This window comes from Pectinophora gossypiella, chromosome 1 (genome assembly GCF_024362695.1).
Source record: "Pectinophora gossypiella chromosome 1, ilPecGoss1.1, whole genome shotgun sequence".
Classification (NCBI taxonomy): Eukaryota; Metazoa; Arthropoda; class Insecta; order Lepidoptera; family Gelechiidae; genus Pectinophora; species Pectinophora gossypiella.
The window spans coordinates 851,292-877,577 of record NC_065404.1 but is presented as its reverse complement, the minus strand read 5'-3'; the positions used below and the strand labels follow the sequence as shown (position 1 = coordinate 877,577).

The window sequence follows — 26,286 nt, the reverse complement described above, 5'->3', positions numbered from 1 at the left end:
GCACGGGTCATAATTCATTTTCGCATTAGTCGGGACGGTCGACGCAGCGTCTCAGACTTTATTTCTGGAGCCTCGTCTTCACTAAGACGTTATAAGCAAGTTCAAGTATGAATATTTAGTAGTGGACTATAACAACAGATGTTATTTCCTTTACTTGTGCTATAAGATATACGTCTTGCGAAATTTCACGAATCTAGAAAGATTTTTGTTGCGATAAAAATAACCATTTCTTCGAATTGCGTTGATAATAGAAGCTTGATTTTTTATAGCTTCAAGAGACGACAGGCATAAGTCATCATCATCATCACCAGCCCATTAACGTCCCCACTGCTGGGGCACGGGCCTTCCCTATGGATGGATAGGGAGATCGGGCCTTAAACCACCACGCGGGCCCAGTGCGGATTGGTGGTTATTAACGACTGCTAATGCAGCCGGGACCAACGGCTTAACGTGCCTTCCGAAGCACATAAGTATTAGGCATAAGTATTAGACGTTAATTTCAACTTGATACCTCTACGCGTTTCCGAGAAAAAGAGTCTTGACAGACAGACAAACGAACGGACAAATTGATGTTATAAGTGTTCTGTTTTACCTTTATAGGTTCGGAACCCTAAAAATTAATCCGACTTTATAAAATTAATTTTGACATCGATAATTATTCATGAGAGCGCGACAGCGAAATATTGAAAATCCAAATATTATATTAATTGTAAACAACACGTGCGACTAGCAAACAAAGAACACCTGCACTTGTTTTCGACACACGTGCAAGGTACGGTAGTGGGGACAGCCCTTATAAGACGGCGAGCCGCACGAGTTGTACCATTCTTGTGTCGAACTCCGTACAGGGAACATCTAATAAAAGTAATCTGTGACAGTGAGCTATTGTTTAACTGTCCCTGTTACCTTGGGATCAGAGTACAATACTCGTGTTCTAACATTCATGCTTCTAGACGCAAATGTAAGTTACTAGTACAAGAACTATACTTAATGCAAATATTCATTAAGAAAACCCTATCTGTATGGGGCGACCCTCGTCCGTGGACTTGCGTACTTGTCGCCAGTCATGCGGTTCTTAATGTCCAAACTGATGTTATGCGTATGATAAACAGTGATGTTATCAAGAAACACAAATGCAATGATAAATATTAAAACATAAAGAAGGCGTACGTAAGAATTATAAGATCTCTCTCATATACTTACATTAAAAATACTACCACATTTTTTCATACCTAAATCTGAATCTAATACTTTTAATATCTACACAAATGCATCGATCACCCGTCCCTTAACTGCCGTGTTCTTTGCTAAATTAGGAGTATTTAGGAGGTCATTCAACTTCCTGTCAAGCAATTTCGTATTCTGAACAAACCTCGTAACAAAGTTATTTATTAGAAAATAGATAGAGTTACTTTGATTAAATTCAGGAATACTTGAAACTTGAAATCAAAGGACAAAGTTGCAAGTTGGCGGAATTCGTTGAATACCGCGACCCGCCATTGAAACTAAACTTGCTGGGGCTCACGCAACCAGGATACACACAATCTCACCGCTCCTCATGCCTACGTTACACTAAAGCATTTACTGCTCGCTTATTTGGACGAGCTTGTACGAAACCCGGCCGTCACTGTTCCCTACTTCACTTGCAAAATGAGCTACACGACATTATGACATCACTAACATTACACATGATAAATGGCGCAGCTCTTATTCCAAAATGACTAAACGCCCTCTTACCGAACTTAACGACACTGGCACAAAATATCCCAATTTACGATTCCGTTTAACTTCTTTCGTGACGTCGAAAAATAACTTCGACATTATCGGATAAACTCTTTTTATTCACAATTCAATATTCAGTCTAGAAATCGCTATCGGTTTAAAAACGAACGCTAAAACGGATCGCATAAATTTGCATGACAAACGCCCCGCACTGGGGACATTACTTTTTTTTAAGAAAAATATGACGACCTTCCCTCGGTGGAGTTCCCAGGTCTATTTCCATAAATAATAAATAACGATCGAGGACGGAGCAGAAAGTATTCGGAGATATTTATTCTGTTGGCGAATTTTTATCCACTTATCAAGTTTTATCGGTAGGTGGAATTGTCGCGGCAGCGCGCGGTGCGACTGATTCATCTCAAATGCAATATTGTTTTGCAGTATCGACAATCGGGAATTATGTGGACTGAATTAATGCGGACTCCAACTGTATGGTAGATTCTAGATATTGCTTCTTCCATTGTCATGTTTTGTTTTTCAATAAAGTCAATATTGCTTTTTGATTCGGTTTGTTGATTCTAGTTGATTCTTTACAGAATGATATAGATAACTAGATGGTTCCACGAACTTGGGTTGTGTCACACTCCTATGTCAACCCGAATAACCTTTTTTCAAAAACGACCCATCTACCTCTTAACAAATATAGAATTCTCATGATACGATACATATACAGAACAACTATATTACTGAGTGAGTGAGTCAATCAGTCAGTGGGCCCAGCTACTTTATTAATAAGGTTAAACTCGAATGTTACTAAATATTGACAAGTAGGTACTTTTACAAACTCTGACCCAATTTTAGCTTTGTTGCACTAAGTTTAATTAACTTACATCGGACAAAATATGTTAATTTGGATAATTTTATCTCATAAAAAGTCGAATAGCGGACCATATTTCAAATTGACCAAGCTAACGTGCATAATTTCCAGCAACTCTTCACAATACACGCGACAGTGATATTCGTGTTCGTGACAAAACAATTTGCTGTATTAAACGAAAACGTTTCTCATTAGGGGACAATAAAAAGCTTGTCTAGCGGAGCGGGTGGCTCAGACGAAGCGAGCGAAGCAGCCAGAAATAGGATCGCAGAGCAATGAGAACTAACAATGGCCGAAGAGCGGAGCGGAGTCACTGGCAAGAGTTCGTTAAACATTGAAGCGACAGCGCTATTCCAAGGCTTGTGTCTTTTTGTATACATTTGTTCGATGTTTGTCGAGGTACCCTTATTATCTATCTGCTGCTGTGATAATAATATCTGTGTTTCTCGAAAGTGGAAGTTAAAATTACTCTTGGAAAGCGGCTCTCATTTCAACTACTACATATCATAAAGTGAAGAAAAACAAGCCTTGTCGTTTCAGATCTGTTTAAACAGTCGCTTGACATCAAATAAACTGAGGAATCAACTGAGATAAATTTGTTGTTTTTTTTTTTAAGGAGATGAATTTGCCGCACCTGGCATTAACTACTTGGCCGTACAAAACTATTTTGAAATCTTTACAAGAAATACCTAATTATTATATAGTCAATATGACTCTAAGCGATGATACGGCTTGGTATCAACGATACTACAACTAAGGAGGAAAATAATTTCATGGAAACAACAGACAACTAACCTATTTCTACAACTTCTATTGCGACCAGAAGTTTTACGCTTATCAATTTGAGTAATATTCACTGTTATAGAGTTTGGCGACCGTAAAAGTTTTTACTTTCAACATAAACTTGTCCCGAGCTTAAATAACGTAAATGTAAAGGTGTCACGCTACATTTTTTTTATTAAATACTTATACTGCATACAGGATAGTATTAGGGAATGCCATCCCGACTCAAGAACCCAAATTCAAAATCCCGCGGGATTGGAAATATCAAAACCGCGAGATCCCGAAATTTACGAGATCTCGTCTAGTTCATACTATAAAGTTAGAATTGCTGAAAAGGATGAAAACTGCTCGTTTGTAATTTGTAATGAACTTAATTATAACATTTTTTTTTAAAGAAAACATCATCATCATCATCAGCCCATTAACGTCCCCACTGCTGGGGCACGGGCCTTCCCTATGGATGGATAGGGAGATCGGGCCTTAAACCACCACGCGGGCCCAGTGCGGATTGATGGTTATTAACGACTGCTAATGCAGCTGGGACCAACGGCTTAACGTGCCTTCCGAAACACGAAGGAGCTCGAGATGAAAACTTTTTTCCTGTGGTCACCCATCCTATGACCGGCCTTTGCGAAAGTTGCTTAACTTCAACAATCGCAGACCGAGCGCGTTTACCGCTGCGCCACCGAGCTCCTTAAAGAAAACAAAACCCTTTATTCTTCAATATTACCAACTAAATACCTTAGTTTTCTTTGAAAATCAGCATAATCAAAACAAAACGTATAGCTCAAGGAGACTCGCTCAATACTTCCAATCTCGAATGGTAGGTACCTCGTCATAATATATTATGCTTCGGTATTGATCTCGGATCGGGATCCCGAAAAATTAGACGAGATCTCGCGACATCGGGATTGCAGTCCTTAGATAGAATACTGGGGGGCTAAAATGGCCACGTCGAAGCAATTCATCTAAGAAAGCAATATTGCAATTTGACATTTGCGCATACAAAAGTAAGTGCGCAATGCAAACACATGTCAAATAGCAATATTGGTTTCTTAGATGAATTCTTTCAATGTGGCCACTTTAACCTCCCTGTTATTCAATAGTAGATATTAACTTAGTAGTAGAAGAACTATGCTCGGAGTTACTCCGCGTGATCCAATCAGTCCAATATTTTGTAAAAAAATTTTCTTTCCCAGCGGTAGTTGTAACTACATTAAAGGATATATTTAGGAAAAAGGTTTTAGGCGGAAACTAAAAATATAAAGAATCGCAATTTCTTGGAGGCTCTACTTCCTAACCTACCGTAGTGTTTCTTAAAGTCCAAGTTGATGGAATAAATTTCCATAAAATCCCAATGAAAAACAGCGCAGATATTTCTTAAATAATACTTTGAAACTGTAGTTTCCTTTTCCAAAACTTTCTGAAGAATTTGTAATTGGGTCTCATTACGTACTGAGAAACTACATAATGAGAAAATCTTACAGTTATATAATATTAAAGGTCCGTGCTCACTACACCGTATCATACCAGACGTGTTCGTAGTGGATAATAATATACTATACACCTCTGCCTTTGCGGTCCAGTGGTTTGAATCCCCGTGGGGACATATCACAAAAATCACCTTGTAATCCCTAGTTTGGTTAGGACATTACAGGCTGATCACCTGAATGTCCGAAAGTAAGATGAATCGTGTTTCGCAAGGCACGTTAAGCCGTTGGTCCCGGTTACTACTTACTGATGTAAGTGCCTTTGACGGCTCAATCATAACCCTGACATCAGGGTTGTTGAGTCTGGTATTTCACCTCACAATCCACACGATATAATGAAGACCTCTGCCTATTATGTTATTTCTTTTTTTTTAATTATATAGGCTTGCGTCGTCGCACCTGATGGTAAGTGACGATGTGGTCTAGAGTGGATCACGCTTATCCAGCAAATGCCTATTCACTCTAGCCTTGAAGACTCCTAGATTATATTTAGTTGGTAAACAGACGGCGGCAGACATTTCCATACTTCCACATTCATTAACCGGGTCAGAGTAGACCAAACTAAGTAAACTCATTTTCAAGGACGTCCTTCTAGGTCTTGGCAGAAGGTTGTTGGTAAGGCTACCAGTAATCGTCGCCAAATAATGCCTTTCCAAAATACCTACCGTTGCTAACTGTACCATATTTTCATGTCATTACAACTTCTTCAAAGAACAAAACTTGAAAGGCATTTAATGAACTGTGGGCTATATTATAAACAGTACTCTAATGGAGCAGGGTATTGCTATGAACACGCCAATTGACGATAAATCACTCTAATATACTTCCATTTTACACCCACAAATGTTTTAGGCGTTCAGTGGGCAGTAATATCTGTATATGTTTAGTAAAGTGAAGGTCAAACTTAATATGGACGTGTATACACTTTGTGGTTATATATTTGAAGCCCGGAAGCGACGGGTAGCACATATATCTAGAAATACTAGATGGATTATATAGTCTACTTTATACAGAGTGTTAGTGACATTGTAATGACCATGATTCTGAATTAATATCCAGTGGAATATTCCGTCGCTAATTTTGAATTTTCTAATGGAAAATTCTTCTTGATAACAACTTAGAAACATGGGCTCAATCACCCCTCAAAGTTTTCGTTACGACGTCACTAACAGAATACATGACGTATTCTTAACATAGATGCATCTCACTTTGAAATAAATGTTTCTATCTAAAGGCTCATGTTACCTAGATATATTTTTTCAAGGATAATAGACTCCGGAAATTAATTAGAAACTTATACATTTTTTTAATTATCCGTTAAGAAAAAAACTCGAAGCACTTGCGCGAATTTCCTTCATAACGTTCACTAAAAAAATGAAGCAAAAACTTCATTAATTTGCTCTTAAAATTAACTAGGGATTATTAATTAAAAACATATTAGAAGTTATACAAGGGGCACTTAATCCCTTAATGCCATATTAACAAAACAAATAAACCTTTTAACTTTTAGTATCACAAAGATTAACTTAAGGCTTAGCGGGGATTAGATCCTTGCATATAATAAAAGCAATCCGGGCAGCAGGGCCGCAGTTGCGCAAATAATTTTGGGTCATCTGCTAACTTTGTATTTATAGTCACAAGTTTTATCCTTTAGTTAAACATTTTCGATAGAAATTGATAGTATGGCTTATGCCTAGGTTAACAATGTAACTCAAATAAGTAGGTAATTTGTTTCTGACGCAATTTATTTCGAATTTTCTGTGGTTTAAAGTTTATTGTAGATTTGCCTACTACTTGGCCGGACCATTGGGGAGCGCTGACGGTTCTCACCCAAACATACCCTCCACTCCAACTCCAACACAAAAAAACTTTTTATTGCCAAATCATGTTAAAAATACATTAGGTACTATAATTAGATAGGTAGTACAACAGGCGGCCTTATTGCTAAGGTAGCAATCTCTTCCAGGCAACCTTTAGGTATAGGAAATGAATTTAATGAAAAGTGTAGCGGGATAGACAGTGCAAAATCATTGACATTATCAGCCGTACGACGCCCACTGCTGGGCATAGGCCTCCCCCAAGGATCTCCACGACGGTCGGTCCTGCGCTGCCCGCATCCAGCGGCTTCCCGCGACCTTCACCAGATCGTCGGTCCACCTTGTAGCGGGCCTACCCACTGAGTGTCGTCCGAAAAGTGGACGACGACAATGCAAAATAAAAAGTTTAAAAATATAGCTATACCTAGATAAACTACATCCACTCTAAAATTAACCTGTTACAAGCTGTAATAGTCACGGAATACTACGATGACAGTTTCAAAGTTAAAAAAATACTGTAAGGGTGCTACCAGACCAATCGATCGATCATCGATCAACGGCATCGATCAACGTCGATCGAAGTTGATCGACTGGTCTGGTAACTTTAATTGATCGACAGATACTGTTCGATTAAGCAATCGATCGATTGCCGGGCGATGACAATAATCGATCCGTCGGTCTGGTAGAAACTATCGATCGACGTCGACTATTCTATTCTACCATCGATCGATGCTGTCGATCGATGATCGATCGATTGGTCTGGTAGCACCCTATCAAGTCACAAACACTCCTAAAAGGGACTAGAAACTTTATTGGAAACGTGAAGTTTATTCTAAATACATGTGGGAATGGAAAGGGTGCATGAAAAGGAACGTTTGGAGCGAGAAAGTATGGGAGAGAGAGAGACGGAAAGAGAAACCGGAAGTAGTATTACTTATTGATTTTCTAGAATATATAAGATGGCGAATTGTTAAGTTGCGTAGCGTTGGTGTGATAAGAAATAAAAGAATTAAATAAGCGTATTTAACACGTTGACAGTCCAGTGATCAATATACGGGTGATGACGGACTAGCTTCATACGTCCGTGACCCATGCATGACCCATACACTTGGATCCCGGGTAACTTAGCAAAGGTTGAAGTAATATGCGGGACTTGCAAGAAAGTCAGAACGTTTTGTATGGGGACTGTCAACGTTGTAATTGAAGGCGACGAAGTCCCTTCCCAGATACATGTAGTCCCAATCGGGCCACAAATAGAACAAACAACAGACGCAACTTTGAAAACTCCAAGCCATTACCTAATTACAACCCTGGACCCGAACAATTACAACTTTATTGCAATTAGAATGGTACGCAATCAACAAGCTGAAACAGCTGAAGGAATTTTGTCTAAACAGTGATTAGGGTAAGTAATTAATATATACTAGCGACACGCCCCGGCTTCGCTCGGGTGCAATGCTGAGGAAAAATGTATTTCTCCACTATTTAATGGATGTTACCTTCCTCTTGAATCACTCTTTCTATTAAAAAAAGCCGCATCAAAATCCGTTGCGTAGTTTTAAAGATTTAAGCGTACATATGGTAGGGACAAAAAAGCGACTTTGTTTTATACTATGTAGTGATAAGTACTTAATGGAAAACTTGGCACAAAACTTGTCCTTATGTCTTCATTACTAATTTAAGAGCCACGCTCTTGTCGGTAGAAATTATAGGGAGTGGAACTTCTAGGGAGTGGAATTCTCTGCCGTCTTCTGTATTGCCGAATGCATATAACCTGGGCGCTTTCAAAGCCAGAGTGAGGCACTTTCTGGGCGAGCTCCATCTTAGGCCTCGTCAATGCCTTCGGACAAGTCTCCCCACACCAGAAGAGCAAAGCCATCAAAAGTAAAAAAAAAATATCCATACGGTTAAGAAAACCGATTGTCAGTTGACTATTTGACAAATAAACAGTATCCCCAGTAGTGGGGTTTACGCTAATTAATATCGTGCTAACAGTGTTACGAAGCGTGTTTCAGTGAAATTGGGCGATTATGATTTCGTGTTTTTTTTTTTATATTCGTGCTAGCGCTTCATAAAGGGTTCATTTGTAAATTTTACTCGTTACCAGCCGTGTTGTAGAAAAACTACTTTTAGGCAGTATCATTAATTGCCAATTCCGTGGTAGCCCAGTTGGTAGAACACCTGTATCTCATTATGAGGTCGCAGGATCGAATCCAGGACATGCCTAAACCAATGATTGTAAAATTTATTTTCCATTTCATGTTAGGATCATTAATGATTGTCACGTGCTCAACGGTGAAGGTAAACATCGTGAGGAAACCCACATTCCCGAGAAATGCATTTTCGGAGGTATGTGACCTAACCTGTATTGGGCTGGTTTTCGCTTCGCGGGTTGGAAAGTTAGACAGGCAGTCGCTTCTGTAAAAAACCGGACCTGTGAGATCTTCAGGTTAGGTAACCAGACCCTGTGAAAAACGGGATAATGCTGGAAAGATGATGATGACATTCGGACTGGAATTACTTCAATAAAACCTCGACTTCTTTCAATCAATTTTAATCCGAGAAAAAACTGAGACCACCACCACCACCATCACCACCACCATCACCACCACCCACCATCCACCACCTGGATTGAAACTAGCTGGGCTATTGGGAGGGCTTCGGCCTTAGAGACAAAGACAAGAAAAAAACGCTTTAGTCCTCCAGAAATTCGTGGACAAAGTCTCGCCTGAGTAGGATGTATGGCTATGTATCTTTGCCTGCCGCTACTCGGGGCAAATTAAAAAAAAAATGTATATTGCAAGGTTTTGTTAACAAAAATCACATCCGCCTGTGATCTTTCAAAAAGGCGCTTACGTAGTTTACCGCGCTACGAAGTGCAATTAGCCTACATGGCGCCAGTATGACATACGTTATAAATAGAATAACGTAACGTGAAGATTATAGCATACAATATGCAGATATCATCGCCTCACACACGCGTGTGGGACACGCACGTGAGGTGTCGTGGCGTTTTACGAGGTACGTCATAATTTGTACAGCATAACGTCATAAAATCATTCCTATGCTTTTATGCTCTACAAAATAAAAACGAATTCAAGTCTATATTTGGCGTATATTTATGAACACGTAAGTATATGAAACGCAAAAGGGGCGGCCCAAAGAGACCTGGCGAAGCTCGGTTGACCGAGAGTTGAAAACTCTCGGCATGTCATAGGAGTAAGCTACAGAGGCCACACCGCTGCGCCACCGAGCTCCTCGAGTATATATTATTATAATTTTAAACGTGTTGTCAAATGAAAAATAAATTACTGCAGGTAAATAAACCCCTGGGACGTATATAGGCTGTTTATGTTATGTTTAGGTTTGGTAACAGGAAGCTCGGTAAGGTGTGGGTACTTAGTTCATCTTGCGATGGATATACTCTGACTACCCCGTTGGGATATAGTCGTGAGCTTATGTTACGTTATATCCTTAATATACCTACAGGTACTGTTTTCTTCAATACCTTATTCATTAAATAAAAACGTTTCAACGAATAGTGACTAGGATTGAGAAGGGAATGTTAGGTTGGTTTGGACACGTAGAGCGGATGAAGGATAATAGAATTGCAAAAGCGGCATATAAAGCGAAAGTTGATGGTAGGGCTGGCAGAGGAAGACCGAGAAGGACTTACGATGACCAAATTGGAGATGTCCTTAGAAAAGGTTCAATACGATCTACTCTGAACCGGCGTGCGTGTATGAAGCGATTGATGAATGTGGAGGAAGCAAGAGAAGTGTGTCAGGATCGAAGCAAATGGAATTCTATAGTCTCTGCTTACCCCGGTGGGAAATAGGCGTGAGTTTATGTATGTATGTATGTTCAACGAATTCATAAGAAACATTATTTTTTTTATTTTATCAAGTGCCTAGTAAACCTTAACCCGACTGAGACAATTTTATTGTTGCTCTCATGGGACTGGACCCCACGACCCTCTTATCTACGACTTGACCTTAAAAGGACATTATTTATACGGTATTAAAATATCTAGCAGCCTATTCCCGGGGAAATTTTATTGCCGGTAAAGTTGTTATAAATTGGTAAATAATAAAACTCATCATTTAACTTTACACGTGTATGTACAATGAAACTTTTGTAGTAATACCACACCCCGGACACAATATCTAGCCTATTCCCGGGGAAATTTTATTGGCAGTTAAGTTGTTAGAAATATATATGTGGGATAGAGCATGAAGGAAACGATTATTTTTTCTTTACCTTTGTTTATTTTTAACTTTGTCTTCTACGTTTTCCTCTTTAAAAACAACCGTCCGCCATTTCCCTGTCATTCCGCAATTCTCTCTTCTCTCTCGCTCACTCGTCGCTCTCTCTTTCACACACCTTTGCGTTACGTTTCGTTACATATAAATAATAAAACTCATCATTTAACTTTACACTTCGACAATTAAACTTTTGTAGTAATACCTTATTTATTTATTTATTTTTTTGACGTGACTTATTGTAGATTTGCCGCAGATGGCATTAACTACTTGGCCGGAAGTAGTAATACCACACCCCGGACACTTTATACAAAACACCTCGTTTTACACAGACACTACATATTGACTCTATCGTACACACGCATCTGTGTGTGACGTCTGACGCCATACGATTGAAGACTAAAGTAAGACGAAGTGAGGTAAAACTATTTTAGCCGCTGGTGGGGAGCGGAGTATTCCTTTTTCTATGATTTCAGTCAAGTTCCCCCCAAATGCAATAGTAACCCTGACACCAGGGTTAATGAGGTTGGTAATCCACCTCACAACCCCCATGAGAGAAGCAGTCAAGTTGCCACAGTACACACATACATACATAACACATACATAAATAGCCTATATACGTCCCACTGCTGGGCACAGGCCTCCTCTCAATCAACCGGAGAGGGTATGGGTTGGTCCCGGCTATTAGCCGTAAAAACACCTCCACCAACCCGCAAAGGGAGCAGCACACATAAGTTATAAATCTATAAAACAACATAAGCTCACTACCTCTAACAGCCTCCGTGGTCTAGTGGTTAGAGCGTTAGGCTCACGATCTGGAGGTCCGGGTTCGATTCCCGATGGGGACATTGTCGAAATCACTTTGTGAGACTGTCCTTTGTTTGGTAAGGACTTTTCAGGCTTGAATCACCTGATTGTCCGAAAAGTAAGATGATTCCGTGCTTCGGAGGGCACGTTAAGTCGTTGGTCCCGGCTATTAGCCGTAAAAACACCTCCACCAACCCGCATTGGAGCAGCGTGGTGGAGTATGCTCCATACCCTAGGCCTATATACGTCCCACTGCTGGGCATAGGCCTCCCCTCAATCAATCGGAGGAGGTATAAAGCATACTTCACCACGCTGTAACGCTGCGGGTGCTTTTTAAGGTTAACAGCCGGGACCAGCGGAATCATTTTACTTTATCAGACAATCACATGATTCAAGCCAGAAAAGACCAAACCAAAGACAGTCTCATAGACTTTCGACATGTCCCTATTGGTAATCGAACCTGGAACTTCAGATCGTGAGCCCAATACTCTAACCACTATGCCAATGAGGCTGTTACACGATACCGCAGATTATAATATTTACTACAACGATTTTGCAATGCCCAATTTTAGGCGGGTATTTAAATACTTATCAAGTTTCCTAAATCAGTCGCTTAATAGTAGACCAGCTTCTGGATAATAGGTAGGTGTTTTTGTCCGCTTTCTTAATAGATTTATGTATTTTGACTTAAACACAAAGTAGCGTTAATTATTCTTTTCCCTTAACCCCACTTTGAAAAATGCCTCGTTTCCTATAAACCTGTGCTGGTACAAAATAACCATGTTCAGCCCTTCTTAATCACTGCTGAAATTGCTTAATTTTATATATTTTTCACTTGAATGTTCAATGGATTTTCCTGGTTGCGTGCTAAGCTTCTTGACTTGGCTTGCTTTATGCGATATTTATTAAAATGGTCGGTTAGCGCATATTGCAAATGGCCCAATAGTCATTAGGGAACCAGTAGGTTGATGAACCGGTTTGCTAAACGCAAAATTTGCATGTTGCATAAGTTGGGAAAACTAGTTTATGTTTTAAATATGTAACTACTTCAATTTTTCTAATACACGTGTTTAAAAAGAGCCGTGGTAATCCAGTTGGAAGATCGCATAACTCTCACTTTAAATGATTATCACGAGTTTGCACCACGAGAAATGCGTTTCGGAGGTATGTGACCTAACCTGTATTGGGATGGTTTTCCCTTGGCGGGTTGGAAAGTCAGATAGGCAGTCGCTTTTGCAAAAAAACGGACCTGTCAAATCTACAGGTTAGGTAAGCGGACCCCGTGAGAAACTGAAGAGCGCTACGGAGACGATATAGTATGCACAAAAAACACATGTCGTGAAGTTGTACGTTATAACTAGCAACCGCAATTTAGTTAATACAGAAAGAAAGTAAAAAAGTTGGATAAACCCGGCACCACAGCCACGGAATAGAAAGAAAGAGGTTGGAGAGGCCCTAACGCGCATTTTGAACCGCTGTCGCCGGCTCAACTTGACTTTCTACTTCTGCAAATCAAAATCTACGAAAGCTCTACGGCTTTTCAAACTCCATAGCCATTTAATAATTTAATTTTATCATATTTTTTCGTAGGATACTGCATACAAAAGATTTTGTTTTTTGATAAATAGCCGAACATACTAGGGTTTTTAACTTTCCTGTGATAGAGACAACACATGTTCACATGTTGAATGTTACTGGTATACTCACTGATATATAACAATTGTCGTATACGCCTATGGGTTTCCTTTTCTGAACTCACCTTTGTTAATGCCTAAGTTAACGGCTTATGATCTGTGAATACCGTAAGTTCGCATCCTTCAATAAGGTTCCTGAAATGCATTATTGACATGTATATGGCAAGTAGCTCTCGGTCGTACGTACTATATTTACGTTGCGTCTCTGATAGACCTTTGCTGAAATAACCCAACGGTTGCCATACATTGTTGACTCTCTGCTGTAAGACTGAACCTACGCACGTGTTTGATGCGTCTGTCATCAACGCTAATGGAACTTCTGTTGCTGGATGTGATAGTGTAGCGGCGCTTTTTAGGCTTTCCTTACACTTCTCAAATGCAGCTACTGCCTCGGTGTCCCATTCAATCTTAGTCTGATCCTTTTTCCTAGAGTTATGTAAGAACTTGTTAAGATGAGCATGATCTTGTGCTGCATGCGGCAAATGCGATCTATGAAAGTTAACCATCCCTAAAAATCGTCTTAACTGTTCAATCGTTTCAGGTTTTGGAAAATCTGATATTGCCTGTACCTTATCCGGAAGGGGTGAAATTCCTTCTGACGTAACGTTATACCCCAAAAAATCTACTTGTTCTTGCCCAAATATGCATTTACTCAAATTAATTGTCATTCCAATTTTGTTTAACTGTTCAAAAATCATCTTAACATGTTCTCTATGTACCTCGTCATTTTCTGATGCAATGATGACATCATCGATGTAACAAAATAGCGTGGATGTTCCTTTATCAGATGACCCAATACTTTCGATGCCATAAAGTACAGTGTTGTCCATAAACCTTTGGAAAGTTTGTGCTGCGTTTCGTAACCCGAAGGTCATTCGCGGGAACTCGAACAATCCAAACGGTGTTATGATTGCTGTCTTCTCTATGTCTTTCTCCGCTACCTCAATGTAATGATAAGCACGGTTAATATCAATTCTACTAAACACTTTTTTACCTGACAGTCCATAGGTAAAGTCGTGAAGTCTCGGAACTGGGTAGCGATCGGGTTTCGTTACAGCGTTAAGGCGACGATAGTCTCCGCATGGTCGTAACTTACCGTCCTTTTTTGGTACAACATGTAATGGTGAAGCCCATTGACTTCTTGATGGTCTGCAAATGCCGGCTTCCTGCATAAAACGGAATTCTTCCCTTACCTTAAGTAACTTGTCTGGCGGCAGGGGTCTCGGCCGCGCGTGGACGGGTGGGCCGGTCGTTTCGATGTGGTGCTTCACTGCATGTGACGGTGTTTTCTCCTTGAATGACACGGGACGGGTTATCTCTGTAAATTGTTCCAATAAATCACGATAAGGGTTATCATCCTGAATACTTTTGATTACTGGTTCATCATGACTTACGATGATACCTATCGCACATAATTCGGTTACTCCATCTACCAATTTTTTATTGTACAAATCGACTAACAATTGATGTTTGTTTAAGAAATCAGCTCCAATAATAGGTTTGTTTACATTACAAATAATAAACGGCCATGTGAAACTTCGCCTTAAGCCTAAGTTAAGTTCTAGCGTTACTATACCGTATGTTTTTATTTCCGTACCGTTCGCAGCGAAAAGTTTATATGAACAGTTTGTATCATATTTATTAGGGTTCACTTTAGACATGGGGACAACGGATACATTAGCACCGGTATCTATAAGAAAGTTCATTCCCGACTTTGAGTCTGTTACACACAAGCGATGATTTTCATTGTAACTCGTACACTCCGCCACCGCACCAGACTGTACCGACGTTAGTTTCCCGGACTGTTCGTATTGTCTCTCTGCACAGTAGGCTTGTTTACCCAGTTACAGGGCGCCTCACACTTCCACGCTGCTCCGCGGTATCGGTAGTGATGCTTACATAACCAGTCAGGGCTCTGTGGTGTACGTCTTGGCCTGGACTGCGAGCGGGATCTGCTGCGACCCCAGCGGCCGTTTCCGCGCTGTAATGGTCGGCCGCGTCCTCTGATGCTGTTCACCTCACACCGTAAGGCCTTGAGCTCCATTGACAGGTCTCTTACTTGCGATAACAGCTCCAATTTGACGGCTGATGTAGATGCCGTCGGTGTGTCCACTGCTGCTATGTCACCACTCCGTAGATTGTCCATAATCTTGTCTGCCATGCTCGCGAGGTCATCAAGCTTCGTGTCTGCGCTTGAGCTTGCTAATATAGCACGTACCCAACCCGGTAGTCGAGTCATCCACAGGTTCTTAAGAGTGTCACCTGCTGTACCTGAGTTCTTCGCTAGTTCACGCATCTTGGCAAGCAACTGTGATGGACGCTGACTACCTAAGTCCATCTCCTTGACGAGCTTGTGGAACTGAGCCTCTGCACTCTCTTGAAATATCTTCATCAGACGATTCTTGAGCACTGTATAACGTTGCTGTTCTGGTGGGTCGTCAATCAAGTCGGAAATCTGGCTTAACTCCTCTTTGTCTAGCTTTGATAGCACAAGGTCAAACTTAACTGCTTCGCTTTGATGCTGAGGCCCTATGACGGCTTCAAAACGGGCAAACCACATGCGCGGCATATCGCGCCAAAACGCTGGGATCCTCGACACAAGGCTGATAGCAGCCAGGTCATGGCTGACTTCTTGCCGCAACTGACGTCGCTGCTGATCTTCCTCCTGGCGTGGCGGAGGTGGCGGCTGCGCCATGATGCAGGAATGCCACACTTTTTGACACACTGATCCTCCGTAACGCACGCGTGAATGTCCGAGCAACGGGCGGGGTCACCACTTTAGTGTTAACTTGTGTACCTTAGGGGGTGGGGTTTCCCTAAGGGAGTCTCTACGTTATCGACCTTGGTGTGTTATTGGGGCTCATGAATAAAATCACTTAATAGGGATCACTGTCTATTTTCCAGAAAAACATAGTAAATTTACATTACACTTTATCAACACAGTAGAGCGCGCGTTCTACATAAAATATTAGAAAAGCCAATTCTGAGGCGTGTTGCCCCGTTGCCCGGACCGTAGAGACTAAATGTAAAGTGAGGCGAGGGGCTGCCTCCGCTAGCCGTGCGCTAGCGCTGTGTCAGCACCTACAAGAGGGATCTCCTTGTATGATGTTTTGGCTGTTTTGGTTATAATGCAATGCAGGTTATAAGATTACCTTTTGATATACTATCGCAGAGCTTCGTGTATCAGTGGCTGCAAGTTGTCTTTGATTGCTTGTGGCTCTGCCCACCCCGTTTGGGATTGCGGGCGTGAGTTTATGTATGTATGTGTATGTAGCTTCGTGTATCGTAAAGTTTGCGGGCGAATGAAGTGCCAAGTTGAAGTATGAACTATTTACTCATAATTGTGTGGCGCGCTTTTCGCGCTCACGAGACCCTTCCAGCCTCGTTGCTCTATTCCGTGACCACAGCTCTACGGCCTCCGTGGTCCAGTGGTTGAGCGTTAGACTCGCGATCCGGAGGCCCCGGGTTCGAATCCCGGTGGGGACATATCACAAAAATCACTTTGTGAGCCCTAGTTTGGTTAGGCATTACAGGCTGATCACCTGATTGTCCGAAAGTAAGATGAAGTTAAGCCGTTGGTCCAGGTTACAACTTACTTATGTCAGTATGTAGTCGTTACGTGAACCATGTCAGGGGCCTTTGGCGGCTCTGTAATAACCCTGACACTAGGGCTGACGAGATTGGTATTCCACCTCACAACCCACACGATAAGAAGTAGCTCTACGACAGTTAGGTACTAGACTGACTAAATTCAAAAAGACAACAATCCGAACTACCGCAAAGTTTATTACAACGTCAGGCGACGTCTATTCGCAATATTGACGTCACGACGTCACTGACACGTCATACAATCCCACCGCCGCAGGGCGAATAACAATTCCGTTTCGTTTCTAAACGAAAATACCGTTACCTACCAAGTTTATTCTGCAAGTTTCCACACGAAACGTTCGCAATTCGAAAGGTGATTGACAGTTTAAAATAAAAGCAATTATTTTAGTGTTCTTTTTTCGTCATGCTTTTTCTTGTTATTTTTTTTTTAAATATAAGGCTTAAAGTATTTTTTGTCGGCAGCCTTGACGTTTATATGCGCAAATGTGAAATTGCGATATAGTTTTTTAAGTGAATCATCTTGTAGTTCCAGTAGCTAATCTCAAGTAGCGTTTCTCTTTTTAAGCTGTTACAGTACATCGAACAAACTGGATAGGATTATGGGAGGAAATTTATTTATACTAACAACATTTGCATGCATTTATCTAAAAACAGCTGCTATCCAGCCTACATGAACGCTCAATATCTGCGCTATGACAAATAAATAGAAAAAAAAAGTTTTTCTCGAACAAAACAACGGCCAGACGTTCTGGAAGTTTCGTTCGCAACTAGGTGTGATACAGGGCGAGTTTCAATTTGTTTTTTATTTTCCATGAAAATTGTGAGAAAAGTTTCAGACGAAGTCAGATAAAGACGCCGTGCATAGTGCCAACTTTAAAATGTAAGAAAAGTTTTTTCCATTGTGAACAGACCATAACGTACGCGGCCGAGTAACAGATTTCAACTAGATTTTAGAGGTCTGCAGATAATGCATCGTACCTACCTTTGTATAATTTAAACAGAGATAGATCCAAAAACTAAAACCGAAAAATTTAATGATTTCGATGTACGCATTTATATTCCGAAAAAAATATGTTAGGAACCTCATAATAGTATTTAAAGATCTTCCAAACGCCTATTTTCTATATACACACCCAACTAATTATATAAATGTATAAACTATAGATAAATCATGTAAAATATCATAACACATATAGGGTCGAAACTTCCGAAGTCATGCATCAATCAAAAATGCCCTTACTTATGAAGGTATCTAGCGAAGGCGCTCTCCTGATCGACTCAGGCAGAGAATTCCAAAGCCATAACATTATAGACTAGTTTCTGAAAGAAATATTCTGAATTCAAAAAAGTTAAATAAACATAACGAACAGAAATAATTAGTGATAATAGGTATTTTTCAAATTATAATTACCTACCTTTTTTCGTAATAGATTCATCGATTTTTATTTACATATAATTTATTTGTTTAAGTTTAATATAGGTATATAGTTTAAGAGAGACACGATGAGGGTGGCTTTAAAAAAAGGCTCTATAAATAAAATATGATTAAAAAAAAACTAGCAGCGCTCTTGTCAAACATCATGTTCAAATAGAATATAAACGAGGATATCATCGGCTGAATACTCATTAAATGAATTTTCGTCACGCAATGCTTACATTACTTCCCATTTTGTTGCAGCCACGACAAAAGTTGTCTCCGTTGAGTATGTGTATATTGAAAACACGTGACAAAATATTATTTTTTTATATAGCTTAATTTAAGTTGATTTGTAAATATTTTAAGTTTAGGATACTCAATTTTGTTATTTTCATGTTATTTAAGTCCCACTTTTCGGCCAATGGTCTTGTAACCAAAGCTGCAATAAATAAAAAAAATATGTATATTTTGTATAAAACACATTAGATGTTTTGTCTTGTTGCTGGTTAACTCGAGATTTAGCTCTCTACCTACAGTGTAAAATTATACAACCTGTCAAATTTTTTGAGTTTGTTTTCAAATCACTTCGACAATGGCAGAATGGTCGTACTCATAAGCGACGCATTACCACAATATAAAAAACACAGTAGATGCCATAGACCTTACCTTCAAGATAGGCATGCATGTAGTGGTACAATAGACAAAATAAATATATTTACAAGATCTATGAACAAAGGGTTCAGACAAAAAAAAGTTGAACATTGGCCACATTAAAGCAATAAAAGTAATTGCGCAATGTCAACAATGTTATTTTAGGTGAAGTGCTTCTATGTGGCTGCTTTAACCGCTCAGTACGTTTTACAGATAACATTTTAAGCTCCAAAAACGGCCATATTCATCCCCCTAGCATTATCCCGTTTTTCACAAGGTCCGCTTACCTAACCTGAAGATTTGACAGGTCCGGTTTTTTACAAAAGCGACTTCATGTCTGACCTTCCAACCCGCGAAGGCAAAACCAGCCTAATAGGTACCGATTACGTCACATACATCCGAAAATACATTTCTCGGAAATGTGGGTTTCCTCACGACGTTTTCCTTCACTGCTGAGGACGTGATAATCATTTATGATATTGATTTAGGCCTGTACTGGATTCGAACCCGCGACCTCAAAGTAAGAGGCAAGCCTTCTACCAACTGGGCTACCACGGCCTCCTTCTAAAAAGGCTTCTCTAATGAAAATCACATAACTTACTTCACATAATATATTCGTTACGTAACTTAATTTAGTTATGTTTCAAATCAAAATCAAATATCCTTTATCCTTTCACAAACAAAACGTACAAACGTTTATAAAACATTTAGCAACAGTACAAATGGGCGGCCTTATTGCTCTGAAGCAATTGTTCCAGTATTCTTACGTTACAACTTGTGAACTTATTGTATTTTTACCGACTTCAAAAAAGGAGGAGGTTCTCAGTTCGACCGTATTTTTGTAGCATTTACTTGGCACCGACTTCAGAATTATAAAATTACATAACGAATAGAAAATACGTACTTATTACTTTGTGCGAAGTAAATTTATTTATTGCTTTTTAGTTTTGCGTTTGAAGTCGGTTTTTTTTTGTTGAAAATTGTATTTTATGTAAGCACCTGTTAACATTTTTAGACTTGTCATGGTTTCATTTCATAAGTCGTTACATACAGCCTTTATACTTAAACAATACAGCTATGACATTATTTTCATAAACGAAGTTACGACTCGACGCGGACTCTCGACTAAAATATAAAACAGATGCCATTTTTATAGCTGAAAAAATTCAAAAACTTGAGTTACGATTGTGAATGTCTACTTTTATTGCTACGAAATGCGTTTGCGGCAATAACTTGATCACTTTACGACTTTCAGCGCAACACTCTAGAAATTTACCGTTTTTCAACTAAAAAAGCAGTTTTTCACTTTTTGTCAGTTATGTAAGTATTTATAACCGGTCGATGACTTTGGTTTATACAATGGCCTATCAAACAATTGACAACAATACAACTACTTACCATTAAAATCAATCATAATGTTTGTGATTATTTACAAGACATGAATATCTGGGATCTGATATTAGGCGGTCAAATTACTAAATATATGTTTTTTTTTAATGAACGTCTAGGGCCCTGTGCCGAATTTTTCTTGCAGCTTCTTTTCCCCGGCTAAACAGGTTGTGAGAAACTGCAGTAGTTTTAAATAAATACGATTCAAAGTGTAATTATTTTACTTAATGAATAAAGATATTTTGAATTTAACGTATAACGTATATTACAGAAGCAGGCATTTATTACGCAAACACTACGTAGCTATTGGAGTTTTAAATAACATTATTTCAACTGGCTATATGCCTGTTTTAATTGAATAAATATATTTATTATTTTTTTGTTAAAGGCCATATTTATTTAAAAATGTTTAATAATATAAATTATCTTAGTCTAAGAAAAGACAGTTCCAGACTCCAAATAACAATAACACCGATATATACCAGTTTGAACTGGCTAAAGCCGGATAGAAGTGGTTAAAAGTGGCTAAAAGCCATAAAAAGCAGCCTCGTCGATTCCATGCGAGCGATCAAAGCTAAGCGTTCGTATGGTATGAGCACCATTTTATACTCTTATACTCGGTGGTACCCGAGATTCTCTGTTTAAGGTTTCTATGCAGGTTTCTAATTCGCTGTTATAGTCATTGTGGTACAATGGCCTGCTTCTGAAACGAGGAGCTCTGGTTCGAACCCGGCAATGAGTTATTTATTTATCTTAAGAGCACTTTTCACTAACACAATCGGCTCGACTATTATAGACGACTGTCTAACAGAAAACTCGGTGAAGTGTGTGTACTTAGTTCATCTTGCGATGGATGTAAGGTGCAAAAGTCCACTCAGTTTCTTCTTACCCGACATCGGCGAAGCAAAAAAGGAAGGTTATGTGTTTGACGGCTATGTATGTTTGTATATATATATCCGTAAGATAGCCGTGGTCATATACCAATTCGTCCTACGAGTTTCTATCTATTAAAAATTACCATTCGAAAGAATTTCAGAGATATGTACCTATTTTCTTGTGCTGTGAATGTGGTCACCCGGATCAAACCATATCTCCCATAGTGAACGAGTCCCCTCTGCACCGATTCCCAGGTGGAATAGCCGAGCTGCATTGTATGACGGATGCGGCAGAGACTTGGTTAGGGGAGCTTAAGCTGGATATATATGATCCACGCAGGATATTTTATTTTTGTCTGCTATACGCAATAATAACAGAGCGTGATTTTTCCGTAGTCAAATTTTAGTTTTTAAACTTATATTTCTTTCTTTAGAGCCGGACGAAATAAACATAACCAAACGACGAAATAGAGACGTGGCGTACGTCCTCTGCGTCACGACAAATTGGCTAACGTCACGTCGTATGCAATAAGATCGTGAGTAGTGTAGCTGTCGTATTCAACTACTCAGACTCCCTTCCTGACGGGTTCGCTTAAGGGAATTCCACGAAATTCGCACTATTTCCCTATAGAAAAAAAAGGGAGATGCGTTTTCAGGAATGAACGAGCTTGCGAAACTTGAAACGCGGAATCTACTCATATATGCACATTTTGTATCGTAGAGCTTTTTTTTGTTTTGGTTTTCCCCGAAGGCAAAGGGAACTATGCCCAGACAGCCATGTCTTACGTATTTTTTTCTTGATGATTAATGAAATGATGAAAGGTGATGATGATGAAACCTAAGCCCCCACCCTCGGAGTAGACTCCTACTCCGAACTCCAAACGAATTAACTCAAAAGTCCGCATAAACTTTCGAGTTATAAAGCGGCTTCTTGGCACGAAGCGAAAATAGGCAGATACACTTTGTTTATTGAATACTCCGATATAATAACACTCGCGAATGTCTTCCGACTAACTCAATGCGATCATTAACCACAAAACATCACTTCGTATTAATTATTTAGATTATTCAATGAAGAAAGCAACTGTCCCGTTCCCGTTTCCCGCCAAAAAGCCTGTATCGTAGAGCAAATTATATTATGAATGACGTGGGGAATTCTATAGTCTCTGTTTACCCCGGCGGGAAATAAGCGTGAGTTTATTTATGTGATGATGGCTCATGTAACGACTACTAACTTACATTCGTAAGTAGTAAGTACCCCAGTGCCCAGTGTGTTTCGGAGGTATGCCTAACCTGTATTGAGATGGTTTTCCCTTCGCAGGTTGGAATGTCAGACTTCTGTAAAAAACCGGACCAGTCAAATCTTCAGGTTAGACAAGCGGAGCCCGCGAAGGACGTGACAACGCTAGGGAGATAATGACGAAAATGGAATATAAGTATCATGGGAAGAAAATTAGTGAAATCTTTGTGTGTGTAATGTTGTTTGGCTAAATGTTTTAAGTTTAACTATCAGAACCTGTTGCTTGGATCTAACTTGTGACAAGTATATTCACCTCTTACAAAGATACTATGTTTTACCTACAACAACAAAAGCTTACCTAAGTATGCAAATTGGCCACGACGACAGATGCCTATCACCTTACTCAGAAAGGTCAAAGGGCTTTGTAACCTTTATTGACATAACAAAAACAACGTCTTCTTCTATCGTGTGGGTTGTGAGGTGGATTGCTGACCTCATCAACCCTGGTGTCAGGGTTATTATTGAGCCCCTGACATGGCTCATGTAATGACCGTTTACTTACATTAGAAAGCAGTAACTGGGAGCAACGGCGTAACGTGCCTTCCGAAGCACGGATCACTCTCGGACAATCTGGTGATGAGCCTGTAATATCCTAACCAAACGGGATCACAAAGTGATTTATGAAATATGTCCCCACCGGGATTCGAACCCGGGACCACCGGATCGTGAGCCTAACACTCAACTACTGCACCACGGACTTATATATAAATACAACTGAATCAACAACAACAATATAAAAAGAACTGAATCAGATATTCGAAGAAATATATCTAATAACATACTGTAAAATTCATTAGTATTGAGAAGAGAATGTTGAGTTGGTTTGGACACGTAGAGCGGATGAAGGATAATAGGATTACGAAAGCTGTATATAAAGCGAAGGTTGATGCTAGGACTGGCAGAGGAAGACCTAGAAGGACGTATATTGACCAAATTGTAGATGTCCTTAGAAAAGTTTTAGTACGATCTACTCTGAACCGGCGTGCGCGTAAGGAACGGTTGATGAATGTGGAGGAAACAAGAGAAGTGTGTCAGGATCGAACCAAATGGAATTCCATAGTCTCTGCTCCCCCGGTGGGAAATAGGCGTGAGTTTATGTATGTATGATTAGTGTATTATTGATTAATGTGAATGATTACTGTTTTAAGACAGTAGTTAAACAAAAACTTTACAAAAAAGGTTATTATAAAGTTAGTGATTATTTAGAAGATATGAATGCATGGGATTAACTGTCTGAGAACTGATACTAGGCAGCTAAATTACTCAATTGTATACCAATATTTTATGTTTATTTTTATTTTTTAAAGAACGTCTAGGGCCCTGGGCCAGGGTTTTTCTTGCAGCTTCTTTTCCCCGGCTATACAGGTTGTGAGAAGCTGCAGTAGTTTTAGGCGGATGAGACGTTCGTTATGTAAAATTGACGATTCAAAGTGTAACTATGTTACCTATTGAATAAAGATATTTTTGAATTTGAATTTGAATTTTGTAAATATTTGATTCCCTTACATGTTGTTATATGTATGTGAATCAAAAATTCGAAAAAAATCGAAAGAATAAGGAATAATACTACGCAGTAGTATAAACGAAGTTTAAACGCACGATAATATGACAGGTTTAAAAAATCCAATAATATTTTTTTTACATTATTTTTTCATCATAAATATTCATGAAACCTAACTGCGAATGTTGTTATTTTAAAACATATAAAATAGCTCTCTGTTATGGAATCTTCAATATTGTTGAATTAATGTGTTTCCGTTGTAAAGTTTTATAACAATAGGCTAGTTATCAACTAGTCAAATCAGCTACTTTTTACTAAAAGTCAAAACACGAAATTACTGTGGAATTTGTTTGAAAAAGCACACTGCAGAAGAACATTATAAAATGTCGTACTTATTATTACGTTTTTCTTGATTACAATTTATAAATAAGTTTAAATAGAAAAAAGGAAATGTTTTTCATTAGTTTTAGATCTGTCTTTATTTAGTACTTAAAATTTCATAATTTATCTTGAACTTAGTACACGACTCAATTGTCATAGAGATAGAACTGGTGAAATACAGAGCTAGTATCAACATCAAGTAACTCGTGATACCTTTTTTTGAATGTATCTGATACTAAAAGATGCATGCACTACACACACGTATTTACGAAGATATTTCCTCAAGGCAAAAGCAGAATACCGTAAATTGTAGCACAATATTGTGTTTCACAACGAAGTAATTGCAGTGTTGAAACTGTGCCTTTGGAAATTTCAGAATTTCGGCGGCTTGCGAGTATCCAGCTTATAGGTATCTAGGTTAGGTGTCTAGGTTAGGTAGTTTTGGTTAGGACATTACAGGCTGATCACCTGATTGTCCGAAAGTAAGATGATCCGTGCTTCGGAAGGCACGTTAAGCCGTTGGTCCCGGTTACTACTTACTGATGTACAATGAGTAATCGTTACGTGAGCCATGTCAGGGGCCTTTGGCGGCTCTATAATAACCCTGACAACTAGGTTGCTGAGGTTGGTATTCTACATCACAACCCACACGATAGAAGAAGATAGGTATCTATATTTCAGACAACGTACTTGAAACCAATAACCGTCACCATGCTGGGTACAAATCGCTTCTTATTACTGTTGCCACATTATGATATATTATAATTGTTTATAAACGCAAACGGTGAGGACAATACCTGCGTTACAGACATGTCTTGAAACATCACCTTACTTTTGGCACGTCTAGTAAATCGTGGGAGAAACTTGCCAATCAGAGATCGGACTGGCGATCTGCTGTCAAATAGGGATTAGAAAACTTTGAACGAGCCCGTCTTGAAGATCTTAACGCCAAACGCCAGATCCGAAAAACTCGACCCAAGCCCTCCTACCACTACCCTTATAACTCAAGTGGGACTCTCTATTGTGCTTCTTGCAACAGGACTTCCAAAACCAAATATGGTTTTGCTAGACACGCCCGCGCCCATGCAAGGGCCCTGGCTAACACTAGCTGAGGGTATCGCCGTCGACGGATACGTCTGGGAGGACATCATCATCATCATCATAATCGTTTATGAATTAATCCATTATTGAGCCTATAAATAAAATATTGTGCTTAATTTATGTGTGTCTTAACAAAACGTTGATTATTGCAATTCAATCGATTTAATTTATATTATTGTAGGTATTATTATTGTGGAAGGTGGACCGACAATCTAGTGAAGGTCGCGGGAAGCCGCTGGATGCGGGCAGCGCAGGACCGATCGTCGTGGAGATCCTTGGGGGAGGAGGATGCCCAGCAGTGGGCGTTGTACGGCTGATAATGATGGTGGATTATCTATTCGATAGTATCGATATAATCTAACAATTAATATTAATCAATTATAATAATAATAATAATTGTTAGAAGTAAGCGTTTCATTGTATGTGACGAAGTTACGTGTTTCAAATTATTTGACAAATTGTGTTATTTATCTACATACTAATTATAGAATTTTATGCGTCCCACTGCTGGGCTCGTGCTTCAATCAGAGGGGGTATGGAGCATACTCCACCACGCACTCTTATTCCAATGTAAATGTACAAGTACCTGTCTAATAAGTGTTTCTTTATT

The 26,286-nt window shown here is 39.4% G+C and overlaps 2 protein-coding genes and 1 non-coding gene across 3 annotated transcripts in view; 2 read left to right on the top strand and 1 right to left on the bottom strand.

Moving 5' to 3' along the window:
* The window catches only part of LOC126370141 (uncharacterized), a 179,646-nt gene extending 169,118 nt beyond the window's left edge, over positions 1-10,528 (top strand). The window contains exon 2 of the mRNA XM_050014929.1: positions 10,259-10,528. Within this exon, the coding sequence (XP_049870886.1) occupies positions 10,259-10,527 (269 nt within the window). The 3' untranslated portion in view covers position 10,528. The remainder of the gene's footprint in view (positions 1-10,258) is intronic.
* Positions 1-26,286, bottom strand: part of LOC126368684 (nephrin) — a 760,982-nt gene that overhangs the window by 614,386 nt on the left and 120,310 nt on the right. The gene's annotated exons all lie outside the window — the stretch shown is intronic.
* On the top strand, positions 16,867-16,938 carry Trnaa-cgc (transfer RNA alanine (anticodon CGC)). Its single transcript has one exon. It is a non-coding gene; the product is annotated as a tRNA-Ala (tRNA).